The 26,490-nt window shown below is 35.3% G+C and overlaps 6 protein-coding genes across 8 annotated transcripts; 3 read left to right on the top strand and 3 right to left on the bottom strand.

The window, feature by feature from the left end:
- Nucleotides 1–1,184: 1,184 nt before the first annotated feature.
- LOC140960084 (probable membrane-associated kinase regulator 2) lies at nucleotides 1,185–2,659 on the bottom strand. The gene is made up of 2 exons (XM_073418213.1): nucleotides 1,643–2,659; nucleotides 1,185–1,543 (listed from the first exon to the last, which is right to left on the bottom strand). The coding sequence occupies exons 1-2, from the start codon at nucleotides 2,556–2,558 to the stop codon at nucleotides 1,452–1,454; spliced, it is 1,008 nt and encodes a 335-aa protein (XP_073274314.1). The 5' UTR covers nucleotides 2,559–2,659; the 3' UTR covers nucleotides 1,185–1,451.
- A 2,842-nt stretch (nucleotides 2,660–5,501) lies between these two features.
- On the top strand, nucleotides 5,502–8,104 carry LOC140960024 (reticulon-like protein B3). The gene is made up of 5 exons (XM_073418128.1): nucleotides 5,502–5,787; nucleotides 6,907–7,087; nucleotides 7,175–7,316; nucleotides 7,575–7,644; nucleotides 7,735–8,104. Exons 1-5 carry the CDS (start codon nucleotides 5,604–5,606, stop codon nucleotides 7,896–7,898), a joined length of 741 nt encoding a protein of 246 aa, XP_073274229.1. The 5' UTR covers nucleotides 5,502–5,603; the 3' UTR covers nucleotides 7,899–8,104.
- A 499-nt stretch (nucleotides 8,105–8,603) lies between these two features.
- LOC140958419 (F-box protein At5g52880) lies at nucleotides 8,604–11,643 on the bottom strand. Its single transcript, XM_073415858.1, has 6 exons — nucleotides 11,253–11,643; nucleotides 10,997–11,151; nucleotides 10,392–10,479; nucleotides 9,808–10,010; nucleotides 9,133–9,278; nucleotides 8,604–8,911 (listed from the first exon to the last, which is right to left on the bottom strand). Exons 1-6 carry the CDS (start codon nucleotides 11,450–11,452, stop codon nucleotides 8,795–8,797), a joined length of 909 nt encoding a protein of 302 aa, XP_073271959.1. The 5' UTR covers nucleotides 11,453–11,643; the 3' UTR covers nucleotides 8,604–8,794.
- A 2,162-nt stretch (nucleotides 11,644–13,805) lies between these two features.
- Nucleotides 13,806–16,026, top strand: LOC140959424 (plastidial pyruvate kinase 2-like; the record flags this gene model as incomplete). The annotated part of the gene is made up of 6 exons (XM_073417260.1): nucleotides 13,806–14,072; nucleotides 14,490–14,869; nucleotides 14,943–15,028; nucleotides 15,470–15,532; nucleotides 15,657–15,832; nucleotides 15,909–16,026. Coding segments are annotated over exons 2-6 (600 nt in total), but the record flags the coding sequence as incomplete, so codon positions are not given.
- A 1,114-nt stretch (nucleotides 16,027–17,140) lies between these two features.
- LOC140958261 (uncharacterized) lies at nucleotides 17,141–21,131 on the bottom strand. Its single transcript, XM_073415643.1, has 2 exons — nucleotides 20,867–21,131; nucleotides 17,141–19,600 (listed from the first exon to the last, which is right to left on the bottom strand). The coding sequence occupies exon 2, from the start codon at nucleotides 19,285–19,287 to the stop codon at nucleotides 17,386–17,388; it is 1,902 nt and encodes a 633-aa protein (XP_073271744.1). The 5' UTR covers nucleotides 19,288–19,600; nucleotides 20,867–21,131; the 3' UTR covers nucleotides 17,141–17,385.
- A 1,639-nt stretch (nucleotides 21,132–22,770) lies between these two features.
- On the top strand, nucleotides 22,771–26,347 carry LOC140958262 (hydroxyproline O-galactosyltransferase HPGT1-like). Of its 3 annotated transcripts, none has more exons than XM_073415644.1 (12): nucleotides 22,771–23,078; nucleotides 23,351–23,414; nucleotides 23,959–24,008; nucleotides 24,101–24,282; nucleotides 24,511–24,574; nucleotides 24,667–24,739; nucleotides 24,976–25,099; nucleotides 25,292–25,379; nucleotides 25,498–25,548; nucleotides 25,805–25,876; nucleotides 25,953–26,065; nucleotides 26,139–26,347. In XM_073415644.1, exons 1-12 carry the CDS (start codon nucleotides 23,002–23,004, stop codon nucleotides 26,159–26,161), a joined length of 981 nt encoding a protein of 326 aa, XP_073271745.1. In that variant the 5' UTR covers nucleotides 22,771–23,001; the 3' UTR covers nucleotides 26,162–26,347. The 3 variants fall into 3 exon arrangements, with proteins under 3 accessions (XP_073271745.1, XP_073271746.1, XP_073271747.1); XM_073415645.1 differs by having other exon boundaries at nucleotides 24,108–24,282; XM_073415646.1 differs by having other exon boundaries at nucleotides 24,111–24,282.
- Nucleotides 26,348–26,490: the final 143 nt, after the last annotated feature.

Below are 26,490 nucleotides of genomic sequence, written 5' to 3' on the forward strand. Positions count from 1 at the left end.
ATTGGGGTTGATTTTTAATTTATCCAAATATAAAGTCATTTTAAATCTTTCGTTCAAATATTCCATAGGATCCACATCTTTCAATGCAAAGACGTGCTTATAGTATTTAGCAGACGGAAATAACAACGGTTTGGTTAATTTGGGTCTAGTAAAATGATACGTAGACATAAGCCAAATTTTCTAAATCATGTAAATTTCGTATCGTTGTATGTTATGTATGATATCGTCTATTTTGAAATTATAATATATATTAATTGCAAGAATTTTGTTCTGTATGGAAATACATAAATTTTAATGATTGTATATCGTATAAGAAAATTTGAAAAAAAATAATGTACGCATCTTTTTGTGGTATTCCTAAATTTCCTATATTTTCTCCGTTCTTAGACGGGAACAAGGTCCTAAATTGCGTTCTCTCCTTTTGCCATTTTCAGAAGCTCCACGTAAATTGAATTTGAATCATTTTTTTAATACTTTAATCCGTACCTTTTCTCTCACCCATGTAAACTGTTTTCATTAAATAAAATCCGTACGTCTTGTCTACGACGACTGATATGTGATTACGTCCTATGGAATATTATCCTAATCCTAAAAAAGGAAGAGATTTAATTGAAAAATAACAAATAAATTGGAAAATAATTGATATGTGATAACGTCCTATAGAATATTATCCTATTTTCCAGTTTTTTCCTTGCCTATCTTATTTGTTTTTTTTTATTTAGTGAAAAAATTAATAAATCTAAATCAAAACTTTAAAAAAAGGTAATTTTAACCTTCACAAAATTTTAATGTATAATTGTCCGGACCCTACCTCCTCAAACTCATTCCCATTTTTTTTCCTCTTTCTAGTGTTTATATTGCTCATTGTTCGACATATTACTATCGATAGGACACAATCCTTCACAAACAATTCAATAATAGCATACAATAACCAATTGTAACAAAATTATTATGAAAATAGACATTAATTCACATATAAGTGAAGAGTAAGTCTTTTGTGAGACGGTCTTACGAATCTTTATCAGTGAGACGGGTTAACCTATCGATATTCACAATAAAAAATAATATTCTTATCATAAAAAAATAATATTTTTTCATAGATGATCCAAATAAGAGATTTGATCCACGAAATTGATCAGTTTGACCGTACAAGAGTTTTTGTAATAAGTGAAACCCAAGAACTCATAATTATAACCCAAAAAAGGATAAATATTTTTTCCTATTTAAATTTAAATACAATGCAAAGAGTACTCTACACTATCACTCTTTTCAAACCATCACTTACTTTTTACAGAGGAAAAAACAACCCTACTCATTCACACAGTTTTTTTTTTTTTAATGTTTTTTCAACTAATAATTTTGCCAAAACAAATACAAATTATGACATCATGCAATCGTCAGCTTATATTCCCGCTATTTTGTTTGTTTCTTCTTGACCACTTCTTTGTGATTCAAATGCTGCATCTCTTCAGTTCTTCACATGAATTTCTTCCCATGTTGTCGTGTGAACAGTAGTCGCCGAATCGAATTAATCGCGTGTATTCTGAAATTATCCCATAAAAAATGAAATTGTAAAAATTCGAGAGAGAAATAAGAATACTCGTCGCTGTACTTTTTCTGGGAGGAGGGAAAGGAAATGTACCAGCGGATGAAGAATTGTACGATTCTTTGCAGTGGAGAATGGCGCCTTGAATTCCATCATGCTGTTCGAGTAACGAGTCGTCTCTCCGGCGGATCGGTGGCTGTGCCGCAGACGCGTATCGGCTCTGTCCCGAATGTCTTGCCACAACTTTAAAACTCCCGATTATGCTCCTCCCATCACCCAACTTTGATACGTTCACCGGAGAAGGTAACGGCGTCAAGGATGTCTTAGACTTCACCTGCTTCTCGTTCTGTCTCTTTGAAACCTTTGCGTACAAAGGTTTAATCAGCTTCAGATACTTCCGGACGGAATTCCTCGAAAGTTTCTCGGGAGAAACGACGGAGGAGGTGGTCTCTCGCTCGCGACTATGCTTCTCTTCCAGCATTTTACTTCTCAAGCTGTTGTCTCTGGCGAAAACTAAAGAAACATGCATTTCCTCCTCTTTACATTTCGCAGAGACCTGATTCCTCCGTTCAATTTTCGAGGATTTCCAGAACTCATTCACCGGACTCGCATTCAACTGGGCGTTAGGCTCAGCTTTCCGCATTTGCACGATCTGTTTGAAATCCAACCTGAAGACTTTTAACTTCGGAGGCGGCCGCAGGAGAGAAATAGGAGACATCGCCTTCAAATTAGCATCTAACACGCTATTTTTACTCAAGAAAACATCTCTAGGAGACTCAATAAACAGCAGATCTCTCATCGAAGCTTCATTGCCTCCCTTTATGGTCGAGGAATCAGGCGATTTCAAAACCAAGTCGAAGAATGACTCTTCGTCTTCTTCACCGTCAGTGCACGAATTTCTCGCGTCCTCGTTGACGTTTCCGCAGTAATTCGTGAACGAGTCACCGCCGGATCCGGCGTCAACGTCGACGCCGGCATTTCGCCCCATTTTAAAACCAGTTGAAGCTTCCATTAGAGAACGTTTGAAAAGTGAATTGATGTATTACAGGTTAGCCTGTTTGCAAGTATTTAAAGGGCAGAGGGATTGCTTAACACCTTGTTTGGTGTGATTGAAAATGGCGTTCCAATGGGACAAATGATTAAAGTTAAAAAACGGGTCAAAAAAGATGCCACCAAACACTGTATTATACTCAGACAAAACAGAGTACTCATGCAGAGCACAGCACGGACTGTATTTTGAGCTGAAGACCCGGACCCTGACCCGGACCCATTATTAATGACAACTATTGCTGACCCGGTTTGGATCTACCAAATTCCTAATAATATCCTGAATTTAGATTAAAACAAATATTTTAGTAATAAAATAGATGTTCGAAATCAATAAATTAATTATTTATTTGTTATGTTATAGAGTTAGTTCATATTTAATTATTTTGTGTTTAGATGACTAAAAAGTCAAATGTGTTTCATAAATATTTTGATTAATAAATTAGCATCTTAGAAAATTTGTAGAAATAATTATGAACTAAACCAAATAATACAATTTTCATAAAATATTATTCAAAATCTAATGTATTTTTTGAGCATGTGACAAGGTAAAAACAATTAGAAATATTTACAACATTTTATAATTTATAATACAATTTAATAAATATTCCCAAAAACTCTATAATCAAGTTTTTAAAGATATATCTAGAAAAAATAAGTATCTTGTAAAATGATTTTATAAATTTATAATAATAAATGATTTGACTCGATTCGTAACTATAATAGTATATATCAGATTCATTCACTCTGGTTGTTTGAAAAAAAATATTAACTATAAAATAATTTTTAAATTGTGCGATGTGAATATGAGTCATACTAGAGGTATACATAGAATAATTTACAATTAAATGCTTTAATTAAAAACAGGACTTTGAAGAGTGATTACTTCATTGAATTATATTTTAAGTGCCTACTTATTATATATTTATATAATCTTATTTAATATTAAATAAAAAATTATATATTTATATAATCTTATTTAATAAAAAGAAAGTGTAGCATGCACGTGTATGAGAAAAATGATAACTGAAGAAGAAAATTCACCAGAATGGGCAGAAATTTACAAGAAGAAAGTTACAAAAAGAGGGAAAAGAGAAGTAAAAGAAAAGAGTCGAAAGAAAAGGTTAGAGATTAGTGAAATCTTTGGGAGCTTTAAGTTTTACTTTTTTCCAGTCTTTATTTGCTAAATAAATAATAATAATAATAATAAATCTGTGACAGCAAAGCAGATTTCGGAGACTGTGCCTTAGCCGCAGCACGCCGAGACAGCCTTCGGACTTTGGGTATTTAAAGGTTTGACTTGTAGCTTTGGGCCTTTACCCTAATTTGTTGAAATATGAAAGAAATATTCATTTTTGGGCATTAATTGTGTTTTATTTTTAATTTTAAATTTTAAAAATATCAATTTGATCATTCTATTATATTATTATAATATATTTTAAAATTTCAAACGGCTCACATAATAATATTTTTATATTTGTTTCCCTAATATATTTTCGAGATGGCAATAATTTGTGTGAGACGGTATCATGGGTCGTATTTTGTGAGACTGATATCTTATTTGGATCATCCATAAAAAAATATTACTTTTATGCTAAAAATATTACTTTTTATTGTGAATATCGATATGATTAATACATCTCATAGATAAAGATTCGTGAAACCACCTTTTCTTTTATTTTTTTTAAGAAGGTTCAAACATATCCTCTATACTTTTGGTCCTCGGCTACCAAAAGTGTTAATTTCTTTTAGAATTATTTAGAAAAGTGCTTTATTACCTGTCTTAAAAAAAATTAAAGTCGGAAACAACGTGGGAAACAAAAGAGAAAATAAATGAAGTCAAAAGACTGTTAAAAGGGTAAATTTTGCAAAAATAATTTCTTTTACCACACAAAATTGCTTATTTGTAAAGTGGGGAAGTGCTCTTGCTTTCTTGAATTCAAAAATAAATCGTTCCATTCCACGAGGTGATTAAATCAAGTTTAATAATTAATGAGGGAAGTGTTATTTACACTCCATCTATTTATTTTTTAAGTTTAAATAGACAATATTATCCTTCTATTGATTGATTTTTTTAATGAAAATTTGAAAGTAGTATATTCATAAAATATATTATTATCTAGACATTAGTTATTCAAAGAATATATATTTTAATTTTTAAATATTCGTAAATATAGAAAATAAAAGAATAAAAAAATGAATATTTGTTAATTTTATTTCATATCAATTTAACTTTTCCAAGCAAGCCATGTTCCATGAGGTCCTCACAGAATTTTCCAAGCAAGCCCTGTTTCAACGGTTTTGACAGGCCCAAGAACCCACTGGGCTAGAATAATGTAGAGTCCTTGGTCATAATTGTTTATATGCAAGACGGTTTTACTATTAGAATTTTTTTTTATTACAGTATCATAATGAGCACATATAGTTATTTCTTTATGTGGAAATACCGTCGTTTTTATTCGATATGTACTAAGTTAACATCATGTTAACGTAGTAACTTGTAAACTATGTTAGTTAGATAAACAAAAAACCGCAGACTTGTGTATCGTAATGATCCTGTCATACAATATGAATCAAACCAATAAATGAAGAAAGTGCAAACATAAAAAAAAAAAAAAGAAATGATTATCGTTTGAAAATAAAATGGGAAAAGTTGCATTTTTGTCAAAACCCAATCTAAACAAAACCCTTTTTTTAAATTAAAATTCAAAAAATCAATTTTTAAATGTAAAATCGTCAAGCTTCGATTCCGTCACCGAAAGATATCACTTTCCTAGAATATTACATCTTTGTCAAAATCAAAATAATAATTAAAAAAAGAATATGTTGCCTCGGGTTCTTACGAGCCTTAAGGCTTTGAAACTCCAAGCCAGAGACCTAGATGGATTTAAAACCTTATAAGCTGAGCTTTCCACCACAGTTCCCACTCTCTTACAGGCAAGCAAAAAGCATCCCAAAAAGCGCCGATCGGGTAACTCAACTTGTGAAATCGTGAATCTGATCGGGATCCATGGCCGAAGAGCACGAGAAACACGAGCCAACCTTGATCGATAAGATCACGGAGAAATTTCATAGTCACGATTCATCTTCATCGTCGGATTCGGACAACGATAGGGAAGAAAAACCGGCCTCCAAGATCTATCGTCTCTTCGGCCGCGAAAAGCCAGTGCACAAGGTCCTTGGCGGTGGAAAGCGTACGATTTTCGTTCTATGAACTTTATTTATTGATTTAATCGTTCCTTGCTCTAGATTTTGTGGTTATGATAGAGCGAGGAATGCAAAATATATCTGTGTGTTGATGGCGGGTTTTAGGATTTGGATGTGTCGATTGGATCACTTGCAGATATGTTCACTAGATATTGTTTATTTGTTCCCTAGATATGTTCTAATTCAGTAATTCTCTTATAGTCTCGCAGATAAACTGTGTTACAAATAAAGGCTAAATTCACGAAGTTATCAACACTGCGTGTTTCTTTTAGATGGCGTAATGGATTGGTTTTATATTTTGTCCATATGAGATAATGTTAGGTATGTCGTTTTTCTAAATTGTTTCCTGGGGTGTAGAGAAATAAACGTTCTTGAGTTTTTCCGCTGATAATAAGTATGAAAGGATAGAAAACCTTTTCAGTGGCTTTGGTACTTTTACCCCTTCAAAAATCTATTATATGGTTTTAACATGACTGATGGACTTCTCATTGACAATTTGTTCAAGTAGTGCTCGCAGTTTCACGTGTTACTTTTCTTTCTTTGTTTCATCCTCTCGATGCTTGAAATCTGAGAACGTCAAGATTTAAGTTTTATGCTGTGAATCCCATGTCTTGAACTGGAAAATTATTTTTTGTATGATATTTTTATGCATGATTTATGTCCTCTTGAAAGACGGAAAGTCTGACGCGAAGGCATGGGAGTTAGACTCCTTCAGTTTTCTCATAATGAGGAATGTTATTATCATTAATGTGGTATATCTTTGGATGATTTATGTTCTCCCGAAACATGAAGAGTCTGATGTGAATGCATGGGGACCAAATTAGTTGAGTTTTGAGGGACTGGTTTTGTAATTTGGTTATCTGAAATACAAGGTGTAGGTTATAAATTTAAATTGTGATCTGGATTTGGTTGTTGATGAGTTTGTCGCCAGTCTCAAATTTGATGTTTAATATTCTCAACTGATCTGGACGCCAGTGGTGCTTGTATGCATACTGTTGAGGTTCTATAGAACTGCCAGCCATAAGAACTGGCGATATGTTATTATGTAGTGGGATATACTTTATGTTTGGTATTTTGTATATCGTCTCACATTGATAATCTATCAGCTGCTGATATTTTCCTATGGAGGGACAAGAAAATTTCTGGCGGGTTGCTTGGTGTTGCCACCGCAATTTGGGTGTTTTTTGAACTGCTTGAATATCATTTGCTCTCACTAGTGTGCCATATCCTGATTCTTGCCCTGGCAGTCCTTTTCTTGTGGTCAAATGCATCCACGTTCATCAACAAGTATACTTCTCAAGTGACCCATAAGATTTCCTTTTTTGGCATTTTTTTACAATCTTCTTAGTTTTCAGTTTTACTTGTGCATCCCAGATCTCCACCTAAGATACCGGAAGTCATTATTCCAGAGGATATCATCTTGGGTGTGGCTTCTGCCTTTAGGGTCGAATTCAACAGAGCTTTTGCTATCATTCGAGATATTGCGCGTGGGAGAGATCTTAAGAAATTCCTTGCTGTATGTGCTAGCATTTGTTAACTCTTATTTGATTATTGAATGCAGTTTCCATTTTAATTTCATTTTGCCTTCAATATTAACAAATATTCATAGACCATATTTTTCTTGATGGCCGGGTGAGTTGTTTTGAAATTAACTAGATAATGCATCATTTTTGGTATCATACTATCATGTTAATACTTTACCTTAAATGAAGTTTATTGTAATTGTACATGGCTTGTTCATTAATCGTAAATCCTTCTGTTTTCTGATTTTTAGGTGATTGTTGGCCTATGGGTATTATCTGTTCTGGGAAGTTGTTGCAGCTTCCTCACTTTGTTTTACATAGGTACGTAGTAACTTAATTCTGGAATTAAAAGCAATATTCTTTGCATTACTTGATTGATTTTTCTCACAATTTCCCATTTCTCGTATATAGGCTTCATTTTGGTGCACACAGTACCTGTAATCTATGAAAAATATGATGCTCAGATTGATGCTTTTGCCGAGAGAGCTGAGGCAGAGTTCAAGAAACAATATGCTGTGTTCGATGCAAAGGTATTGAGTAAAATTCCTAAAGGTATCAAAGACAAGCTTCCATAGATCTTGCAAAATGGTGCCGTGTAAGTGTTTTTTCTGCAAGACTCGGGCGTCTGATGGAAGAACCCAAGAGTCAAGACTTTACCGGTTTTTTTCTTTTTTTTACAAAGTCTATGGTTTCATATAATTTATGATGGATTCAGTAATTTTGCGAGGCAGTTGAGTTTTTTGCTACATAATGTTTGAATCAAATTGCTTTGTTGCTGCTACTTGGTTTAACTAGTTGCAATTGGCATCACCATGACTGACTGGTTCCTTTTTAATTAATTATTCTTATTATTTATTTTTTATGAGTTGTATTCACTTGAAGGTGTTATACACTCGAAGCAAGTAGCGGTTCTGTAATTTTGTTGAAATCCGTACATTATTCGTTATGAATGCAATTTAGTTTGTATTCTCGAAATACATACTCAGTAATAGAATGAAAATTTGAGATAAAAATGGACATATTCAAGCTTTTTAACAGAATTATGGACAGAAGGTTTTGAGATCTTTCACTTAGGTAAATTTATATAATAAATTCTGTGGTCGTAAGATTTTATTTAGAGAAGTATTTTATGCTGATAAATGCTTACAATAATTCTAACGTTAAAATTCAAAACTAAAAAAGTCAAGTTCAAACGAATACTGTTTTCCAGAAACTCAATATTATCATTCGATCGAAATTTGAATGTAATTTCATAATTCCTAAGAAAAATTTAGGTAATATTGATGATTTTAACACGATATACTTTTTAAAATGATCATTAAAGTTTACAGTAAATATATTTATATATTATCATGAATATATACTGAAAACATAAATTTTCCTCCATTTAAAATTTCATGACGTACTGGCCTATTTGCTCATCACAGTGGGTCTTTTGGGCTCTTTAGGAGGTTCCAAATGCTATTCTGGGCTAGGATAGTTCATATGCCCATAGCTTGCAGAAGGAATTGTCGTCTGTATCACTGTCGCTGTCACCGTCGGAGGAAGATTCTGATGAAAAAGAGCCACCTAAGATATACTCCACAAGCTGCCAAAAAATTGGCTTAAGTTAAATTGGGTTGCGCTTGTTTTTGTATTTCAGTTAGAAAATAATGGATTATCTGGTCAAATCAATAAGTTTTTAGACATGCTTCAACACATAAAGATGAGCAAGCACATGAAAGATAACCATGATTCTATGATGCTAAGAATTCAAGCACGACTAGAGATTGCCCTACAATGAAGATATATGTCTCAGAAGGATTTCACCTGTCGTGTCGATAGAGGGTTGATTTGGTGGGTGCTGTTGTCTACGGTACCCAAGGTATCGGAGCACTTGTTGCTATTTAACCAAACAATTGAACCGCAACTCGAACAGTATCCCCTGTGAGATTTAAATCTTCTCGAACAAATCTCTGCGATCACATGAAAGCCAAATTAAGTATCCGCTTCATATACAGCGCCAATCTACTCATTACCACATCCATGGGAAGAACCAAGAGAAAAAGAAAGAATCTGAATTGATCCATAGATTTCACATAACAATTAAAAATGGAAAGAAAGATGAAACATAAATCATGGATCAACTTGTCCGTCCTGGGTTTACCTTAGAAAAGGATCATCACGTAAATTCCATGAAATAAGGTTTAATCTTAGTCTGGCAAAATTCCAAAGCTTCAAATTTCGATAGCATTTTGATATTTCGGAAATGGGGTATAATCATTTGTGATCCAAAATGAATGAGAAAAATTATCTCCATTCAGTAATGGAGATGCAAAGGATCCCAACATGGCAACATGTCGAACATGATATAACATATTTTAGTGATGTGCTGTCTTTATTCTAAAGTAAAAAAAAATTAAAGTCTTAAAATGGTCGGGGTATGGCATAAGGGCCTACATAGCATCCAAGAAGATATTTAATACTAACGATGTTGCAATATACCTCTATAGTCTCTTTCGAAAGCATTTCTCCAATCGGTATCAGCCTTAGTTTCAGCGTGATTGGCTGAATGCACATCTTTCTTACTTTTTATTGTTCCATCAGTATTACTGCCATTGATCTTAAATGAACTGTCATGTTTACCAAAGAAAGTAGCATGTAAACTCTTCCACAAATGGTTGTCACTAGCTACCGCATTCCACGACCTGCACATGGGAGAACCTGATGATCTAGACAGGAAATGAATTATAAATAAGGAGGCACAACTGATTCTGATCCATTGATCAAACTTATTAGTCAGCTACCCGATCAGAAAATGTATCCCCAACATAAATAAATAACTAGTAAACCATAAAAAACTGGTTCATACCTTGTGCTCGAGCCAATGACGACATCAAACATGGATATTTTAAAAACATACATTTTACAATTCCTTCAAAAATCTGTTATTTCCTTCAATCCTTTGTTTCCAAAGCTCCAAAGGAATGCCTTATGTTTAGCCAATCAAAGACTGAATAATTTGCGATCCACAATCCACAGATGTGAACCTAGTTTCAAGCGCAAATAAAAAGCAGAAAGTAAAGCACCTGCAGACTGCAGCCGCAGAAACCAGAGACTGCAAATCTAAGAAGCCAAAGACGTGGAAAAGAACATCCCGAGGAAGCACAGTCAGAACTGGGGAAAAAATCACAATTTGACACACAAAATCAAACATCAAATCGATCAAAACTCAGCAGTCAGCAACCACACGCGAAAGAATAGATAATGAACTAAACAAGCTATGCCATATAATAACATTACATCCGCGACAACACAGAGATTTTCATTATATTAGGATCAGTTGCATACGCTAGCATAAGACTAGTACCAAGAGCTTAATACAAAAAAGATGACAAAAAACGTCAAATTAAAAATCACTTTTTTACAAATTCAATGCAATGAGTCATACAACATTACCCAATGGATGCCAGAGCAGTAACATCAGAGCTACACGAACTAATTAATTACTTAAAAACCTACAAAATTAGCCAAAAGAGAGAGGAGATACGGCAAATTAAATATCAATCTATGATCCTCTCCACGTGAGTCGAGCCTTGGAAAACAGGAAATCATATAGATAAACTAAATATACAAACTCTTTCAAAATGACAGCAAAAAACGAATCGATTAAATTGAACTTATAGAAAGAGACCTTCTTCTTCTTTAAGGGACTTGGACTTTCTCTTACAAGCAACCACTGCATGCTTGTATTCCTTAACTGCCAGACCCCGCTTCTGTTTCGGCAGAGCAAACTCCGCGCTTTGCAAAAGAGAATTAGCTGCTGAAATAGCAGACTGCACTTGAATCCTAAATAACCGAAACAAAAATACAAACCCTGAATCCAGCAAACTTAAAGGAGATAAATAAACAATAATAAGGGGAAAAAAATGTGTGCCTCGAAAACTTACTCAGGAAGGAGGCTAAACGCGAAAAGGGTATCTTGGAAAATTTGGGACTGCAGATTTTTGGGGCACATGGAGTAGGCGCTTCTGAGGAACAAGCTCAACTCTTTGCATGCTAATGAGTAACGATAGGGTCGACGGAGGGATTCTTTGAAGCGAAGATTTTGGTATCTTTGAATTGGATTTGAATTTGGAGTTTTAATCATAATCACGAGAATCCAAAAGATCAGGGAAAGATCGGAATAACATATAGTCTCAGACTCTCAATGTCAATTGTACGTATGGACGGCGATATTCAGGGAATACAGCAGAAGAGAGAACGACGCCGTTTCAGCTGTTCGAAATTGGAGTTCGACGACAACCATGGATATTTTAAAGTTTGAATCCCAACAATAATAAAACTTATCGCCAACTCTCTTTAGTTATTTACATTAAATTAAACTATAAAAATGCAATTATGTGTCAATTTTGTTATTTTCTACACAAAAATTAGTAAAAGGAGGTCCGAGTTTTTGTTTTTGTTTTGTTTGTTTGTTTTTTTTTTTTTACTGTGCTCAAGTCGTATGTATCTGTCTAGAACGATAATTCATAAAATTATTACAGTTTTATATGACAAAAACTCATTTAATATCGTTTCATAAATCAATTTTGTGATATTGATTTATAACGTGCTCATTCCGTGAAAATATTAATATTTATATAAAAAACATTATTTTTTAATGGTAGATATGGATCGGGTCAATCCGTATCATAGATATAGATAATGTTAAACGTACAAACAATATATCGTATAAAGATATACATCAATTATGTAGTGAGATTTTAATAAATTGAATTTTAGTATAGAATTTTCTATAGTGTAAAAATTGTTATACAAATATTGTTGTACACATAGCATCACTCCATATGTATTGATAAAATCATCTCATTCCTATTCTTTTTATTTTTATAATATAATATAAAATTGGAGCTTTATTGAAGTAAGGACAAACTTGCAATAACTCCTCATTTTCCTTCTCAACTTTCTCTTTACTCCATTTCCCTTTAATTCTTTGTTTTAACTCCCCAGTTTTCTAAATTTTCCAAGGATATCCTTACTCTTCATAATTATGACATGTGGCATTGTTTAATCTATCGAGTCTGTTCTTAAAGACATATAGCCTCAAGTTATACAGCTACGCAATATTTCTAGCCTATATAGCATATTCAGATGATCGATTTTTTTTAATGGCTCATCATACTTCCATATAATAAATTAAACATTTTACGTTTTTGACCAGAGTGTCACTGGGTTATGTCTACCGAGTTTTACAGACTGCTCCTCACAGTCTATCAACACAATCGCAACCAATGGTTTATGATGCAGAGCACAATCTTATTTCGTTTCTTACCTCATGATCTATTGTAAAGTAGTTCAATTTAAAATTAATACATGAGTGGACACAAATTTTTGTAGCATCGGGGGCATGCCAGGTTCCAAAACGACTCTGATTGAAAATAGAAAAAGATGAAAATCTGACTTCTATTCTAAACAATGTGGGTTCCCGATTTGGTCGTTAGTTCCAGCCTCTTTCCTTTTCCTTATAGCATTTATTCAAATTCTTCATGTAACTTATTCCTACTTCGATTGTGGTTGGTTATCAAGCAGAGGGGCAAAATCATGAGTTCTATTTTTCTTATGGGCATGGCTGTATTTGTTTATTTTCTTGGAGAGCGTGCATGTGTGTTTTGGGGGATGAATGATTGATTGCGTTTGTATTTGTTTATCGTTTACTGGAAAATATGGAGCCCCACCTGTGCGGAGAGAAACTTAAGTACAGAGACATCTGTTATTGATGCATCTTTCTTGTTGCTTATCCGTTGATGAGGCAGAGGAGCAGGATAATCAGCATCTACAAGGAATTCAGCAACTTGGCAGCTCATTAGCTGGTCCGTGGTCTAAGCCTATAGTCGGGCGCAAGACAAAGATTGTTTGCACTATCGGTCCTTCTACCAAAACCAGAGAAATGATATGGAAGCTGGCAGAAGCTGGAATGAATGTTGCTCATCTTAATATGTCCCATGGAGACCATGCATCTCATCAGAAGGTCATTGATTTGGTCGAGGAATATAATGCCCAAGCAAAAGACAATGTTATTGCCATCATGCTTGACACCAAGGCAAGTCTTTCTTCTTTTGGCACACAAGCTTTTGCGTGATTGAAATGGCGACAAAATGGTCCTTTGGTTAAAGCTTCAGTCAAATTAATCACACTTGCAATTATATTGATGATGGAAACATTTGTAAATAAAGGACGTCATAGTTTGAAAACACCATTATATTTTCGGTGAATTTGACATTTCCGTTTAGAATTATATCTAGAAGTAATACTTTGATCCAATATGTTCTGGTTGTAATTAAAAACTTCTAATTCGCTATTCTTGCATATTCAATGTTTCAACTGATGGGGTTACACACTTACACTTAGTTATCTCGCAGCTTCTACTCATTATAACTAATTTTAGGTCAAGTCATTTTTAAATCGATAATGGATGGAAATATTAAGAGATTTTTTTCTAGGCATAGCTCCTGAAGTAGGCTGACCTAAAGTACAGCATGAGAATTAGAAGGAATTATTGAACTGATGCTCTGCAAAACGTCCGTGTATCTCTTTTTTTTACATGCTTAAGTGTTATGCATTATCATATGATGTTTCTGTTTTTGATACTTGGTTTTTTTGGGAAGGGTCCGGAGGTTAGGAGTGGTGATTTAACTCAGCCAATTGAATTGAATCCTGGTCAGGAATTCACTTTCACAATAATAAGGGGAGTTGGATCGGCAGACTCTGTCAGTGTTAACTATGATGATTTTGTAAATTATGTAGAAGCAGGGGACATGCTTCTTGTTGATGGTATGATGCTGTAAATTTTCTTTCCTTTTGGTTAATGACTTCCAGATGAAAAATTGATTTGCTTCCTTTAGCCTTTGTTGATTAATTATGATGGTCGAACTCATTGATTTATAATCAAGGTCATATAACTTCACCAAAGCCTACAGATGGGAATTTGTACATCGCCATATTGAACTTTTGAGCACTTCCTTGGTCGATTTACTCACTAAAGAAATATATTCCTGTAATTTTGTGCACTTGCTCATGCTGCAATTTTAGTCTCTCGATATATTTTGATGTTTCTTTTGTCTTCTCTATTGGGTATCTCTTAGCTTCTTAGGTGGCATGATGTCATTCGACTCATTCTTGGTAAGATCCAAGACTGATGATTCTGTGAAATGTGAAGTTGTTGATGGAGAAGAGTTTAAATCCCGGTGGCATCTTAATGTTAGGGGAAATGCGGCACACTTCCAGCCATTACTGGCCTGACTCATTGATGATATTTTTAATTTACTTTGTAGCCTTTTTATCCCTTAATGTTAAATAATCATGCAGCAAGTGCTCAAAATAACCTTTCTTTAGCCACGGCTATTATTTATGTCCTTAGTCTCTGAAAGGACCTTTTGGTGTTTACTTGCTACAGAAAAAGACTGGGATGATATAAAATCTGCAGTGGACAATAAAGTTGACTTCTATGCTGTTTCCTTTGTCAAAGATGCAGCTGTGGTACATGAATTGAAAAAATACCTGAAAGGTAAATCTAAGATTTTATCGATTTATTTGCTTCTGTGTCTTTAACTCGAAGATTCATAATCTTTACGATGCAGACAGTGGTGCTGACATCCATATCATCGTGAAAATTGAGAGTGCATTCCATCTCAAATCTGCATTCGATAATAATGCTTCTGATGGGGTAAGAGCATTAATGTTATCAATTTGTTGGAAGAATATTGTTACTTAGAGCATTAATGTTATCAATTTGTTGGAAGAATATTGTTACTTCCTTCTATTTTCTTTGAGTTTAAGACCATCAAAATTTCGTCTGAAGAAGCCAATTTATTTTGAATAATCTCGATTATCAAGTCTCAAGTCCTTTTAGTTAGTACTTATTGTCTGGTGTTCATATATTTCTTAAATGCTGTTATATATCCATTTGAAAAAGAATACCAGAACTAGTAGTCTTGTTGTCAGCCAGAGGGAAACAGCTGAACAGCAGGTGGATTGTGGAGGCATTACTCCATTGGAGCCAAACTGCTGCTTCTCTCTTTTTTGAGTCATCTCTAGTTCTCTGCTTTTAATCCGGTATGCATTTACTAAATACAGTGAGGTCATGGTCATTTCTCTTCTTTCTCAGGCCATGGTTGCCAGAGGAGATCTTGGTGCAGAATTGCCAATCGAAGAGGTCCCTTTGTTGCAGGTAATCTTATGATTTCTCTCTGCCTGCTATGCCAGTCAGAGCTCATGGATATTTCTACATTTTCCTAGCAATACATTGTTGACTCCGAATAATTTGACATGAAAGCAAAATATGACAACCGCAGGAAGAAATTATCAGGATATGTCATAGTATGGGAAAAGCAGTCATAGTGGCCACGAATATGCTCGAGAGTATGATAGTTCATCCCATACCTACCCGAGCAGAGGTCTCAGATATTGTGATTGCCGTTAAAGAACGTGCCGATGCAGTTATGCTTTCTGGAGAAACTGCTCATGGGAAGTAAGTACTTTGCTCTTGATTTTTGATATATTTTCTTGCAACAATTTTTGTCGTGAATGAATTGACTTTGACTCAGAAAAAAATTGTTGAAAGGATTCTCTTTCAATGAAAAGTTTCCTCTGAAAGCAGTCAAGGTAATGCACAATGTCTCCTTGCGGACTGAAGCTACTATAATGGGTGCACAAACACCTTCAAATCTAGGTCAAACCTTCAAGGCAAGTGCATCCTTTTGTTTAACAAATCCCAAGCCAATGTTCTTTGCATGATTTTTATGCCTGTGGATGCATATCCTCCTTAATGCAGCCAAATTTTACCAATTTTGGAATATGCAGAATCATGAGTGAAATGTTTGCTTTCCATGCAAGGACGCGCTTGGAACTTCAATTGTTGTGTTAACTAGAACAGGTTTCACGGCCATTTACTTGTCTGCCCCGTTCACATGGAGTTGTCTTCTGATGCCGAGGAGACATTTGCCACTGCGTTAGATTTATTAAAGGTGAACATTCATTAGCATCAGTATCTGACTCTCTGTGAGTAGTTTCTACCAGTCGATGGTCTTCAACTAATCTTTGCAGTGGAATAATGTTCCAAGTAACAAGAACATACATTCTCTTACTGTTCTTGACTAATGGGGAAAAACTAAGAAGCTAATGGTTCTATGAATTCAAGCTTCCGTGAAATAACGTGGTGTTATTGTGCGACAAAAACCACTGGCTCTTCTCACGCTGAATTTTTGCCAATTTACAGAATCAGGGAATGGTGAAAGAAGGCAAGGAGGTTGCTCTTGTTCAAAGTGGCAGGCAGCCAATTTTGCGGTTCCAATCCACTCATGATATCCAGATCAGGAAAGTGTAGGGGCGATGATACGGGCATTCCTTTGCATCAAATTGCATTGATTTTCAATGAGTAGATGGAAATTGGTGTGGCGAGTTTTTCCCTCTACTATATTTATTTATATCAACTCACGTGTTCTCAATTTTCTACCTTCTTTGGTTGTCAAATGTAACCATTTTTAGCATCATACCGTGATGAGGACTTTGTTGGTTGATGAATATTATAAATAAATAAATAAGGGTTAAGTGGCAGAAAGGATTCATCGAAAAATTACATAATGAAATTAAGAAACGCGAGAGAGATCAACTGAAACACCGAAAATTTTACCCAATTTTTGTTGTCCTTTCCCTTGACTATTTGTAATTCTATGGCACCATGGAAGATATAGTTTGCTTTGTATTAACTAACCCACGAGTTCATATCACACAACCTAACATAAAAAGTCGAAAACTAGAGGGAACGACCAAAAGCAAATCAAGTAAACTACAGTTCAAATAAATATAATAATATTTACAAATTAACATTCATATCTAACTAAATCTGACACTGTAGAAATCCCAATACCACACATTTTAACTTGGACACTTACGACGCACGCAAACACATACATTATCTGACACTGTAACAAGAAATAATAATTTTATCCACCATGCTCAGACCTCCATGCAAACACAAAGCAAACTAGTCGACTGAAACCAAGAAAATTTGCTTGCGCTCAACTATGAGTTATAGGATAGGGGATCTCCTGGCTCAGCTCCACCACTAATTTCTTGATTATTGTTGCTTGTACCACCCCTAAGCATTGCCATCAAGGTACCTCCATGCACTCTGCCCTCAGGAAGAGTGAGATGATTCAAGCAAGCATTTCCAAAGGTGAAATTCTGGCTCGGCATATTTGGGGGAGGGATCAACTGTCCATGGTCCAGCAGGGTGAAAGTGTAAGAAAGAACGTCTCGAGCGGAAGAAATGCCTTTCATTTGTGTAGATGTTGCGGAATGTGTGTCGTTAGTTGTCGACACTGTTCCAAAGCTTTCTTTAATTGGTTTATTAGGAAATTGAGCACTGTGGGTAGCACAAAGGCCAGATTTTCCCTTAGCTAATTTATCGCATGGAACCATACATGGACGACCAAGATCTGGACCCAATTGTCCCCAAGAACATCGTCTTCCTCCACCATGTGTCTTGCAAAAATCTGTGCTCCCTTGGGCACTCTTCGGGCAATCTTCAAACTGGCACCTTCTTCCGCCACCATGGCGGACACAATAATCTGTGCGCCCTCTAGCACTCTTGCTACATTCAGGAACAGCACATCTCTTGCCCCCACCATGTCGAACACAAAATAAAGTTCCCCCATGCACACTTTTGGTGCATCCTTGCAATGTACATCTTTTCCCACCACCATGGCCTTTACAGTATGGAGTGCTGCCTTCTGCACCTTTTGTGCACCCAAGAGATGTGCATCTTCTGCCACCGCCGTGAGCTTTACAAAACATGGTACTCCCTTGAGCACCCTTTTTACAGTCCGGGTATTGGCAACGACGGCCACCTCCATGGGATATGCAGAGTCCAGAGATACCCTCAGCACTCTTCGAGCAATTTTCCATCTTGCACCTTTTGCCACCCCCATGACGAATACACAACCCTGACTTACCTCTTGCTGCACGGCTGCAATTCTCATGATTGCACCGCCTACCACCACCATGACTAATACAGTACTCAGTGCGGCCTTCAGCACTTTTGGTACATCCAAGATGCTGGCAGCGACGACCACCTCCATGTGCCTTGCAAAAAGCAGTTTTGCCTTCAGCTCCCTTTTGACACCCGAACCTCTGACACCTCCTGCCACCACCATGGGAGATACAAAGACCAGAAACACCTCTTGCACCTCTAGTGCATCCTTCAAACCTGCAGCTTTTCACGCTCTTTTTGTGTTGTTGATCAGGTAGATCAGAAGCAGTGCCAACTAAGCTTGATGGCACTGCAGATGACAAAAATTTTGGAAGTACAAAATTAGAATTGACACCACCATGATCTAGGTAAGAAAGGGTAGAACTCTCAAAATTTTGCAATGGGGGAACAAGAGGACCAATTTTCCACCGGGATGAAGTTGATCCTTCATCCACTAGTTGGACTGTTGAAGTTAAAGCTGGAGGCTCGAAATTACTCGGATAAGAAATTAATCCATGATTGAGAGTGGTAACATCAGATTCAGAGGGTCTGGTGGATAGGCTCAACTGAAGGTCTAAAGTGGGCTTCCTTGTCGCAAATGAAATCAAAGTGCCAGTGGAACGCCTGTTTGAATTGTGTAGCCTTTCATCTCCTGTGTTGAGATTAATGCTTAGACCAAGATCTATAGAAGACTCCTCTTCCCATTCTTTCCCTGAGCATGTGGTAGTGCAGGAAATTGATGAAAGCCCCAACCCAAGAGCCAGAGGAGACCCATCTCTCCAATTTATATGTCCATTAACATCATAACATTTTCTCTTACATCCACCCGAAAATAAAGAACTTGACACACCAGGTGAATCAACATGTACAGCAGAGACAGCTGTGTGAGGTAAAACTCGTTCCAAATCTTTTGATGCAGAAGGAAGAGTGGTATAGACAGGGATACCATCCATGCACTGAACTTACAACTTGGCCAATCGAACTTAAATCCAATTAAAATGAAAAAAAGAAAGATTTACTGGACTTCTGAGTTATAAGCGAGAGAAGACTGGGGGATAAGAAAAGAATAGATAAAGAAAATCTAAAAGTTAAATATCAAACTATATAGTTCCTTATGAGGAAGCAACCACCACTAACAAAACCTGAAGTGTCCTGGCGATCCATTTGAAGAGCGAAGAATACTATTTGAACAAGTCACAAGAGACAAGAAAACATTAAGTAAGGATTATTTAAATATGTCGAGGACCCAGACTCCCAACTGTCATCCTGTTTCAAGACATTAGAATCCATGATTACAAACAAAGTTTTCCGTACTAAAACTGACACAATTTGATAATCAATCTAGTGAAAAGAATAAAGTAGCTTCGAAACAAGAACATCAACTCCATATAATGTCTGCCGAAGCTTGAAATACTCAAATTAGAAGATATGAATTCATATATTTCTATAAAAATTAACTCGACATAGTACTGTGCGGAAGTTGAAATGACATGACAGAACCAAGTACTTTTGGCATATTTTTCAAGGGAGCCGAAACTAAATGACAAAGTCCCAAAGCCAATAAGATCTGAAGGCAGCTCAAGGAAGACATTTGTCAGAATGAAGTGTGTTTATGCATGAGAACAAGCAAGAGAGTGAGTCGTGTACAAACAAAGAGGTAGTAAGAGAAAACGATACAAAACTTTCAGAATCCATCATCTTTTGCTTCAATTGGCTCATTTACAATCAATGGATTTCTTCATTTAATGGTCGTCTAGTGGTTATTACTTATTAGATATGTGGCATGAATTGAAACATCATTAACAACAACTTGCACATGAAGATGAGCATGAAAAGCTTAGTCACCCAAAGGAATAATATTCAGAAACACGATCAAAAGAAATTCATTCAATAGTTCTGTTGTTTAGACTCCACTGTCCACTCCCAATGATTCTGTTTCCAATTTTTTTCTTAATAAAATATTTGAAAAGAGAAACCTCCATTGTTCCCAACAAAAACCACTGTAGAGAGGTTCAGATTCATAAGGAGATTAAAAAAAACAAAGAAGGTAAGAACACACATTAGCATACGTCTGTCTAACTCGGAAAATTAAAAAGAAAAGCACTTTTTTAATGGAAATTCACCCTCCCTCGAGAAAAAGCACAAAATATCTGTAGTTTGTCAGATTTAACTCAAGAAAATCTTGAAGAATGCATAGAAAATGAAATGAAATCAAAGCCCCCGCCAATGCAAAAGTTCCCAAGGTAAAGTAAATCGAACCCGAAGATTACTGTCAGACATAAAATCAATCACGTTTAAATATAGATTCATTCAATTTCTTTCAAGCCTTAATTGTCTTCACATGCACAGAATCAGAAATAAGCGGCCAAACACGCTTAAAAATAAACACGTCCAATACACACAATCAAATTATCTATCAATCAATAACGCAACTGCAATCACAGGAAAATTTTTAAAAAAATGTATAATAAAATCGATGCAACACCACAGAACACACCGAATCATACTATTCCAAGAAGAAGAATGAATTACCCTGAAATCTCAAGGAAAAAGTGGTTCCGCACAGCACAAGCGCCCACGTTAGACGCAAAGGGAACTAAAGGGGGTGCCGGAAAATCTCGAAACGAGGAAAAATAGAGAGGTGGGGAGGGACAAAAAGATCGGTGGAGAACACCAAGGCTAAAATAAATGACTGAGTAGGCGCGTGCGTATGCAAGGTAGGGGCAATGTCAATCCTCCGCGTGCGGGCGCAGGTTAGTTCCTCTGGGTCTTCACTGTTCAAGCTTCTCTTAATTGAATTGATTTTACTGTTGTTGAATTAAATGGATTAGGTACGTACCATCATGTCATATATAATAAATAGGTTAATTAGACAATTTTTTATCTGGGAAATTTTTCCTACGTCGGGTTTTTGTTTATCAACCAAGCAAGAGGAATCAAACCTGATTCATAAATCGTATATCAAACCTGCAATCATCTATGGAACACTCTCACCAGATATATTCATCTTCGGAGCAAACATTTTTTATGCTTTGTTAATGTAACAATATTAGATGAAATCTAGGCACACTGAAAATCTCGTTTGAGAATGAAGTTTCTATCAAACGTGATTATTATGATTTAGTAATGATTGCTAACAAGTTCAAAGATTCTTACATAAAAAAACAAGTTCAAAAATTATGAAATTTTAATCAACGTTTGTCATATTTAAAAATCACTTAATAACAATTTGATAAAAGTATTTTTAAAATGTTGAATCATTTCAAAGTCCAAATCACGAGATGTGCTCTTCCTGAATGTACGGAGTGGTTTTTCAGTTTGAGAGTACTTTGGACTGAACTTTGCATTTAGCACTCTAAACCTCTCAAAAAGATGTTCTTCTTTATTAATAACAAAGAAGAGAATAGAATTGAGAATACAAATTATTTCACTCAGAACACTATATTTTAACAATCATTTTCTCTCCACTAATCCTATTCTTTCCAAGTATAAACACTCCTTAAGAAATCTCACACTAAATCCTTTATCTCACTTCTACACTTATGATTGTAGATTAGAGAATTTTGTGTTTTTGGTGTCATTTTGAAATTAATAATGGATGAGTATTTATAAGTGAAGTTTAGATAAAAAAAAAAAACAAAAATTAAAACATCATTGCTTACATAATTAAACAACCATTTTTTACTAACTCAAATCATGTGTTAATTGTGTGGTTGAATTCCAAAATAGTTGCTTGAATATTAGCACATTTTCCCAACCATAGTCGTGAATGAGCTGAAGCAGCGGGCTTTGAATATTAAGAAAATGTGGCCTTCCCGGAGGATTTGGCATATCAAGAAGGGTGAGAACTGAGTTTAGGTTGTTCGACATGGACACTAATATTTCTGGATGGAAGTTGAAAGAGATCGAGGGAGAGCAAAGGTGGCGAGGGAGCACGTCAACTGATCTGAGCGGAGACAGTGATGAGAAGAATAATTTGTAGGCAAAGAGCGAGGTGGAGAGCGGCGGGAAAGTGAAGAGGGGTTGGAGGTCAATGAGGATAACCAGGCGTCATGTTTTGAAAATTGTACGTGTACGTTAGGAATTATGAATCTAAATTTGATATGTTTTTTTTTTAAAATTAATTGAATATATTTTTCAGGATTTTAAAAAATTCAAATTTGTGATGTTCAACATGAAATATATGATTTAGATTTACTAGATATATTATCATATAATTAATATTTTCAAAAATATTTGGTAGTGAAGGAATATGATTGCCTTAAGGCTTAAATAAGTTTGGGGGTCGCAGTGCCATTATGAATTCGATTCCGTTAAAAAAATAAAGAAAAAAGGGAGTAAAAATATCAACTTTAATCTCTGAATAAAAGCGAACCGGGCCCGAAGTGTATTATAAAAGAAGCATACAATTTCCATAATATTTAAAACGTAAGACTCGAACAACGCCAGCCAAGCTTCAAGTTCCCCCTTTTCCCTTCGCCGTTTTTGGTTTCAATTTTAAGATAAAATTATCGAGAGACTCGGTGGAAATTCTGCTGATCGAATTCAGAAATTGTTATTGTTGTCTGAATGATTAATTAGTTAATCATTTGGGTGGGTTGAATAAGTAATCGCATCGGATAATTAAACAATAACCGATCAAGAGATCGATTGTACGATTCTGAGGAATGGCGGTTCGATCCCCAATTTCGACTCTGCTGCTCTCTTTTTTTGCAACTGTTGCTTCTTTGTACGTTGCTGGCAGGTAAATTGAATCTTCACACTTATTTCGTGGTTTGTTAACATATACATTCATTTCTCTTCCTGGATTTTTTTCCTGTTGTTTTTTTAGTTATTATTATTATTACTACGTAATTGGTGTAATTGTATGTTTTAGGCGTAGTGATCAGTTGAAAACTCAAATATTACGGAGTTGCAGATTTCTGAGCTAGTTTTGCTTGATATGAACACACCAGCGCTTATTTATTTATTGTTATTATTATTTTAATTTTAACTAGAATGTATATTTTTATGCAGATTGTGGCAGGATGCACAGATTAGGGTTTACTTAGCAAAAGAACTTGATAGAATAACTGGTCAGGTGAAAAATTACTCCTGGAACACTATAGTTTTTATTGATAAGAGTGACAGCAAAACGTTATTAATGATCTCATGGTCTCTAATTGGTGGGCTTTAATTCTAGTTACGTTTCTTGTTGTGTGTACTTTTTACAATCGTTAACTATATCTATTGTCAAGTAAATCAATGTGTAATCACTTTGTATGTGTCTGTTTTTAGGCAATGTTACACAATCATGAACAATTTGTAAAGTCAAGTATAAACATAAGCAACTGATTGCCTGAAAAAATCTGATGCGCACGACATCAGGTTTTTATGGACTTGTTAACTTAAAAATATATGGCTGCAATATGCTATTATACACGATGATATTCAACTGGTAATTTGCATTACACCTTAAATTATAATGTGGTAACTTTTTGTATGGATTCATGTACTTTCATTTCTGTTTCCTAAAAAGATATACAAAATTCTGTGAATCCTGCAATAGCTTTCCCCTGTCAAATGTGCACGACCGGGAATAATTTCTAAGGGTTTCAGCTTAGGATCATTCGTTGTATTGTCAGGAAAAAACGGTGATGTCAGTCGATGATTCATGGAGGATCATACAATGCAGGTGGCCTTATCTTCCTCTTTTGTCCGTTTTCGCTAGTCCAAAATTTTATCCTTCTGCCATTATGTACAATTTATCAAAATCACATCTACTAGGGAACAGCAGAAGAAGTTGTCGGACTTGGAGATGGAACTTGCTGCTGCCAGACAGGAGGGATTTGTTTCAAAGCATTTATCTGAAACGAAGAGGACTCCTAAAGTTGTTGTTATAGGAATACTTACAGGATTTGGACGCAGGAGTAAAAGAGATGCAATACGCCAGGCATGGATGGGAACGGGTATATTTGCACTTCTCATGCTCTATTATTTTGTTTTCTTGATACTTTAGTTTAATCCAAATGGAAGTTGCATCTCACCTGTGAAAGAGTTTGAAGTATCCTACCTTTTCCCTATTTTGATTTTCTTTATCCTGTTTACGCTCTATGAATTGTTTTTAGTGTATGCACTGGTTTTCTGTTGCAAGTGCTATCATGTTTCTGTTACATTGTTTATATATGTGTATATAGGTACTTCTTTGAAAAAAATGGAGGATCAAAAGGGTGTCATTGTTCGATTTGTCATCGGGAGAAGGTATGCTTTTCTGCTCTGACCTCCTTTCAGCATTTGTATATGCACTAGATTGGTGTTGCACTCATTTGGATTTCACTAATGTTAATTCTCAGTTCCAATCGAGGAGACAACTTGGACAGGAGTATCGATAATGAAAACAAGCACACTAATGATATTTTTATCCTTGTATGTCAGTTTGCTCCATTTATTTTACTCGGGTTTTTTGTTCTTGCCTCATCATTTGTTCAATATAGTTCTCTTATAGCCAAGATGGAAATCAAATGAGTGCAAACTTATTATAATGCTATTTTTTAAATATGAATTCAATATACATGTTGCATTCATGCTGCAAACTTTTATAACAGTTGGCATAAGCTTGGACTAACACTCTCTGGTAACTCATATTTCAAACTTTCAATTAGGAAAACCATGTAGAGGCGCCTGAAGAATTACCAAACAAGACAAAATTATTTTTCTCACATGCTGCAGAAAGTTGGGATGCTAGCTTTTATGCAAAAGTCAATGATGATGTGTATGTAAATGTTGGTAAGTACAGATTCCAATCCTTTTTTCCCATGAGAATTTCAAATTTCTATGTTTTTTAATATAAAAAGTAATTATATCGAAGTTTCTTCTACTAATTCCTTGTTTTTCTTTACGAATGAATCTAAAAGTGGTAGTAAATCTATGTAAGCATTTTTTAGAGGTCACAAAATGCTTTATTTACCTTTTTCACAGATGCCCTGGGGCATATCCTTGCCTCGCATCTTGACAAGCCTCGTGTATATATTGGGTGTATGAAATCTGGAGAAGTTTTCAATGTACAGTAAGTGTGACAAAACTTTGACTCTACAGTGACTTACTTTGAAAGTTAGCTGTTGATGTCTTGATATCATCTGATATGAATGACTGCTGTGAAATATTTCTTTGCTATAACTATGCAGGGGCCACAAATGGTTTGAACCAGACTGGTGGAAATTTGGAGATGGAAAAACGTTAGTATTTAGTTTAAGAATCTTCTATCCAGTTTACCATTATGAAATTTACTTTGCCAACATAAATTTCTCTATTTATGGCTAAAAAAGTATAGCAATGAAGTCGTACTTACTCTCACCCTTGAAAGAAAGAGTCCCTTGTCACCCTACGACGTGAATGAAATGATTGTTTAGTCGTTCAGAAAGTAGCTATTTAAAAATACTTCTCACGCTAAACATGTACTCTGACCTTAACAAATTATTTTTACATGAACAGTTACTTCCGTCATGCCTCTGGTGAGATGTTTGTGATATCTCATGCTTTGGCCAGGTTCATTTCAATCAACAGGTAAATGTCATGGCAGGAGGTTTGATTTCGCCCGTTGATAGGTGGGATTTGACGTTTTTTTTCCTCTTAATGTCAGGTCGATTCTTCATTCATATGCCCATGATGATGTTAGTGTTGGTTCCTGGTTTATCGGGGTTGATGTCCAGCATATTGACGAGAGGAAATTTTGCTGCTCAGCTTGGTCCACAGGTCTCTCTCTATAAGACATCTGATTTTTTTTTTATCACAGTGTATAACTCGAAAAATGTCATATGATTTTCAGGTTCGATATGTTCTGGTGTATGATGTGTTGCTGTTGAAATTTCCGCCAACTTTTCAATATGATAGTAATACATCTCTTCTTTTAACTGGCGAAAACTGTTCTTTTCCGAGCCAGGGGCCAGGATAGTGGCAACTCTGAAAATAGGCTTTTTTTTTATGAGACACTCGGAAATATGTTGTTCATAGTTTAGAGATTATTAGACATGGAGTGCACGAAACAAGTGTTGGGTCATATCTGTGCTTAATCTATTCATTTTTTTTATACATTGGCGTAAATGAAAATTTTGTGCAATTATTACGTCTTTCTTGTTTTCTTCCCCATTGCTATGGGACCTAGTGGTGATAGTGTCACA

The sequence above is a fragment of the Primulina huaijiensis genome, chromosome 15 (assembly GCF_012295235.1).
Source record: "Primulina huaijiensis isolate GDHJ02 chromosome 15, ASM1229523v2, whole genome shotgun sequence".
Lineage (NCBI taxonomy): Eukaryota > Viridiplantae > Streptophyta > Magnoliopsida > Lamiales > Gesneriaceae > Primulina > Primulina huaijiensis.

Bases quoted from the DNA above. Each gene is read 5' to 3' on its own strand.
- LOC140960084 (XM_073418213.1), bottom strand. From the start codon at position 2,558: ATGGAAGCTTCAACTGGTTTTAAAATGGGGCGAAATGCCGGCGTCGAC. The intron at 1,544-1,642 runs GTACATTTCCTT...GGATAATTTCAG, and splicing joins GTACAATTCTTCATCCGCTG to AATACACGCGATTAATTCGA.
- LOC140960024 (XM_073418128.1), top strand. From the start codon at position 5,604: ATGGCCGAAGAGCACGAGAAACACGAGCCAACCTTGATCGATAAGATC. The intron at 7,317-7,574 runs GTATGTGCTAGC...TCTGATTTTTAG, and splicing joins ATCTTAAGAAATTCCTTGCT to GTGATTGTTGGCCTATGGGT. The intron at 7,645-7,734 runs GTACGTAGTAAC...TCTCGTATATAG, and splicing joins CCTCACTTTGTTTTACATAG to GCTTCATTTTGGTGCACACA.
- LOC140958419 (XM_073415858.1), bottom strand. From the start codon at position 11,452: ATGATTAAAACTCCAAATTCAAATCCAATTCAAAGATACCAAAATCTT. The intron at 11,152-11,252 runs GTAAGTTTTCGA...TCGGTTATTTAG, and splicing joins GCGTTTAGCCTCCTTCCTGA to GATTCAAGTGCAGTCTGCTA. The intron at 9,279-9,807 runs GTATATTGCAAC...ATGTGATCGCAG, and splicing joins TTTCGAAAGAGACTATAGAG to AGATTTGTTCGAGAAGATTT.
- LOC140958261 (XM_073415643.1), bottom strand. From the start codon at position 19,287: ATGGATGGTATCCCTGTCTATACCACTCTTCCTTCTGCATCAAAAGAT.
- LOC140958262 (XM_073415644.1), top strand. From the start codon at position 23,002: ATGGCGGTTCGATCCCCAATTTCGACTCTGCTGCTCTCTTTTTTTGCA. The intron at 24,009-24,100 runs GTGGCCTTATCT...CACATCTACTAG, and splicing joins TGGAGGATCATACAATGCAG to GGAACAGCAGAAGAAGTTGT. The intron at 24,740-24,975 runs GTATGTCAGTTT...ACTTTCAATTAG, and splicing joins CTAATGATATTTTTATCCTT to GAAAACCATGTAGAGGCGCC.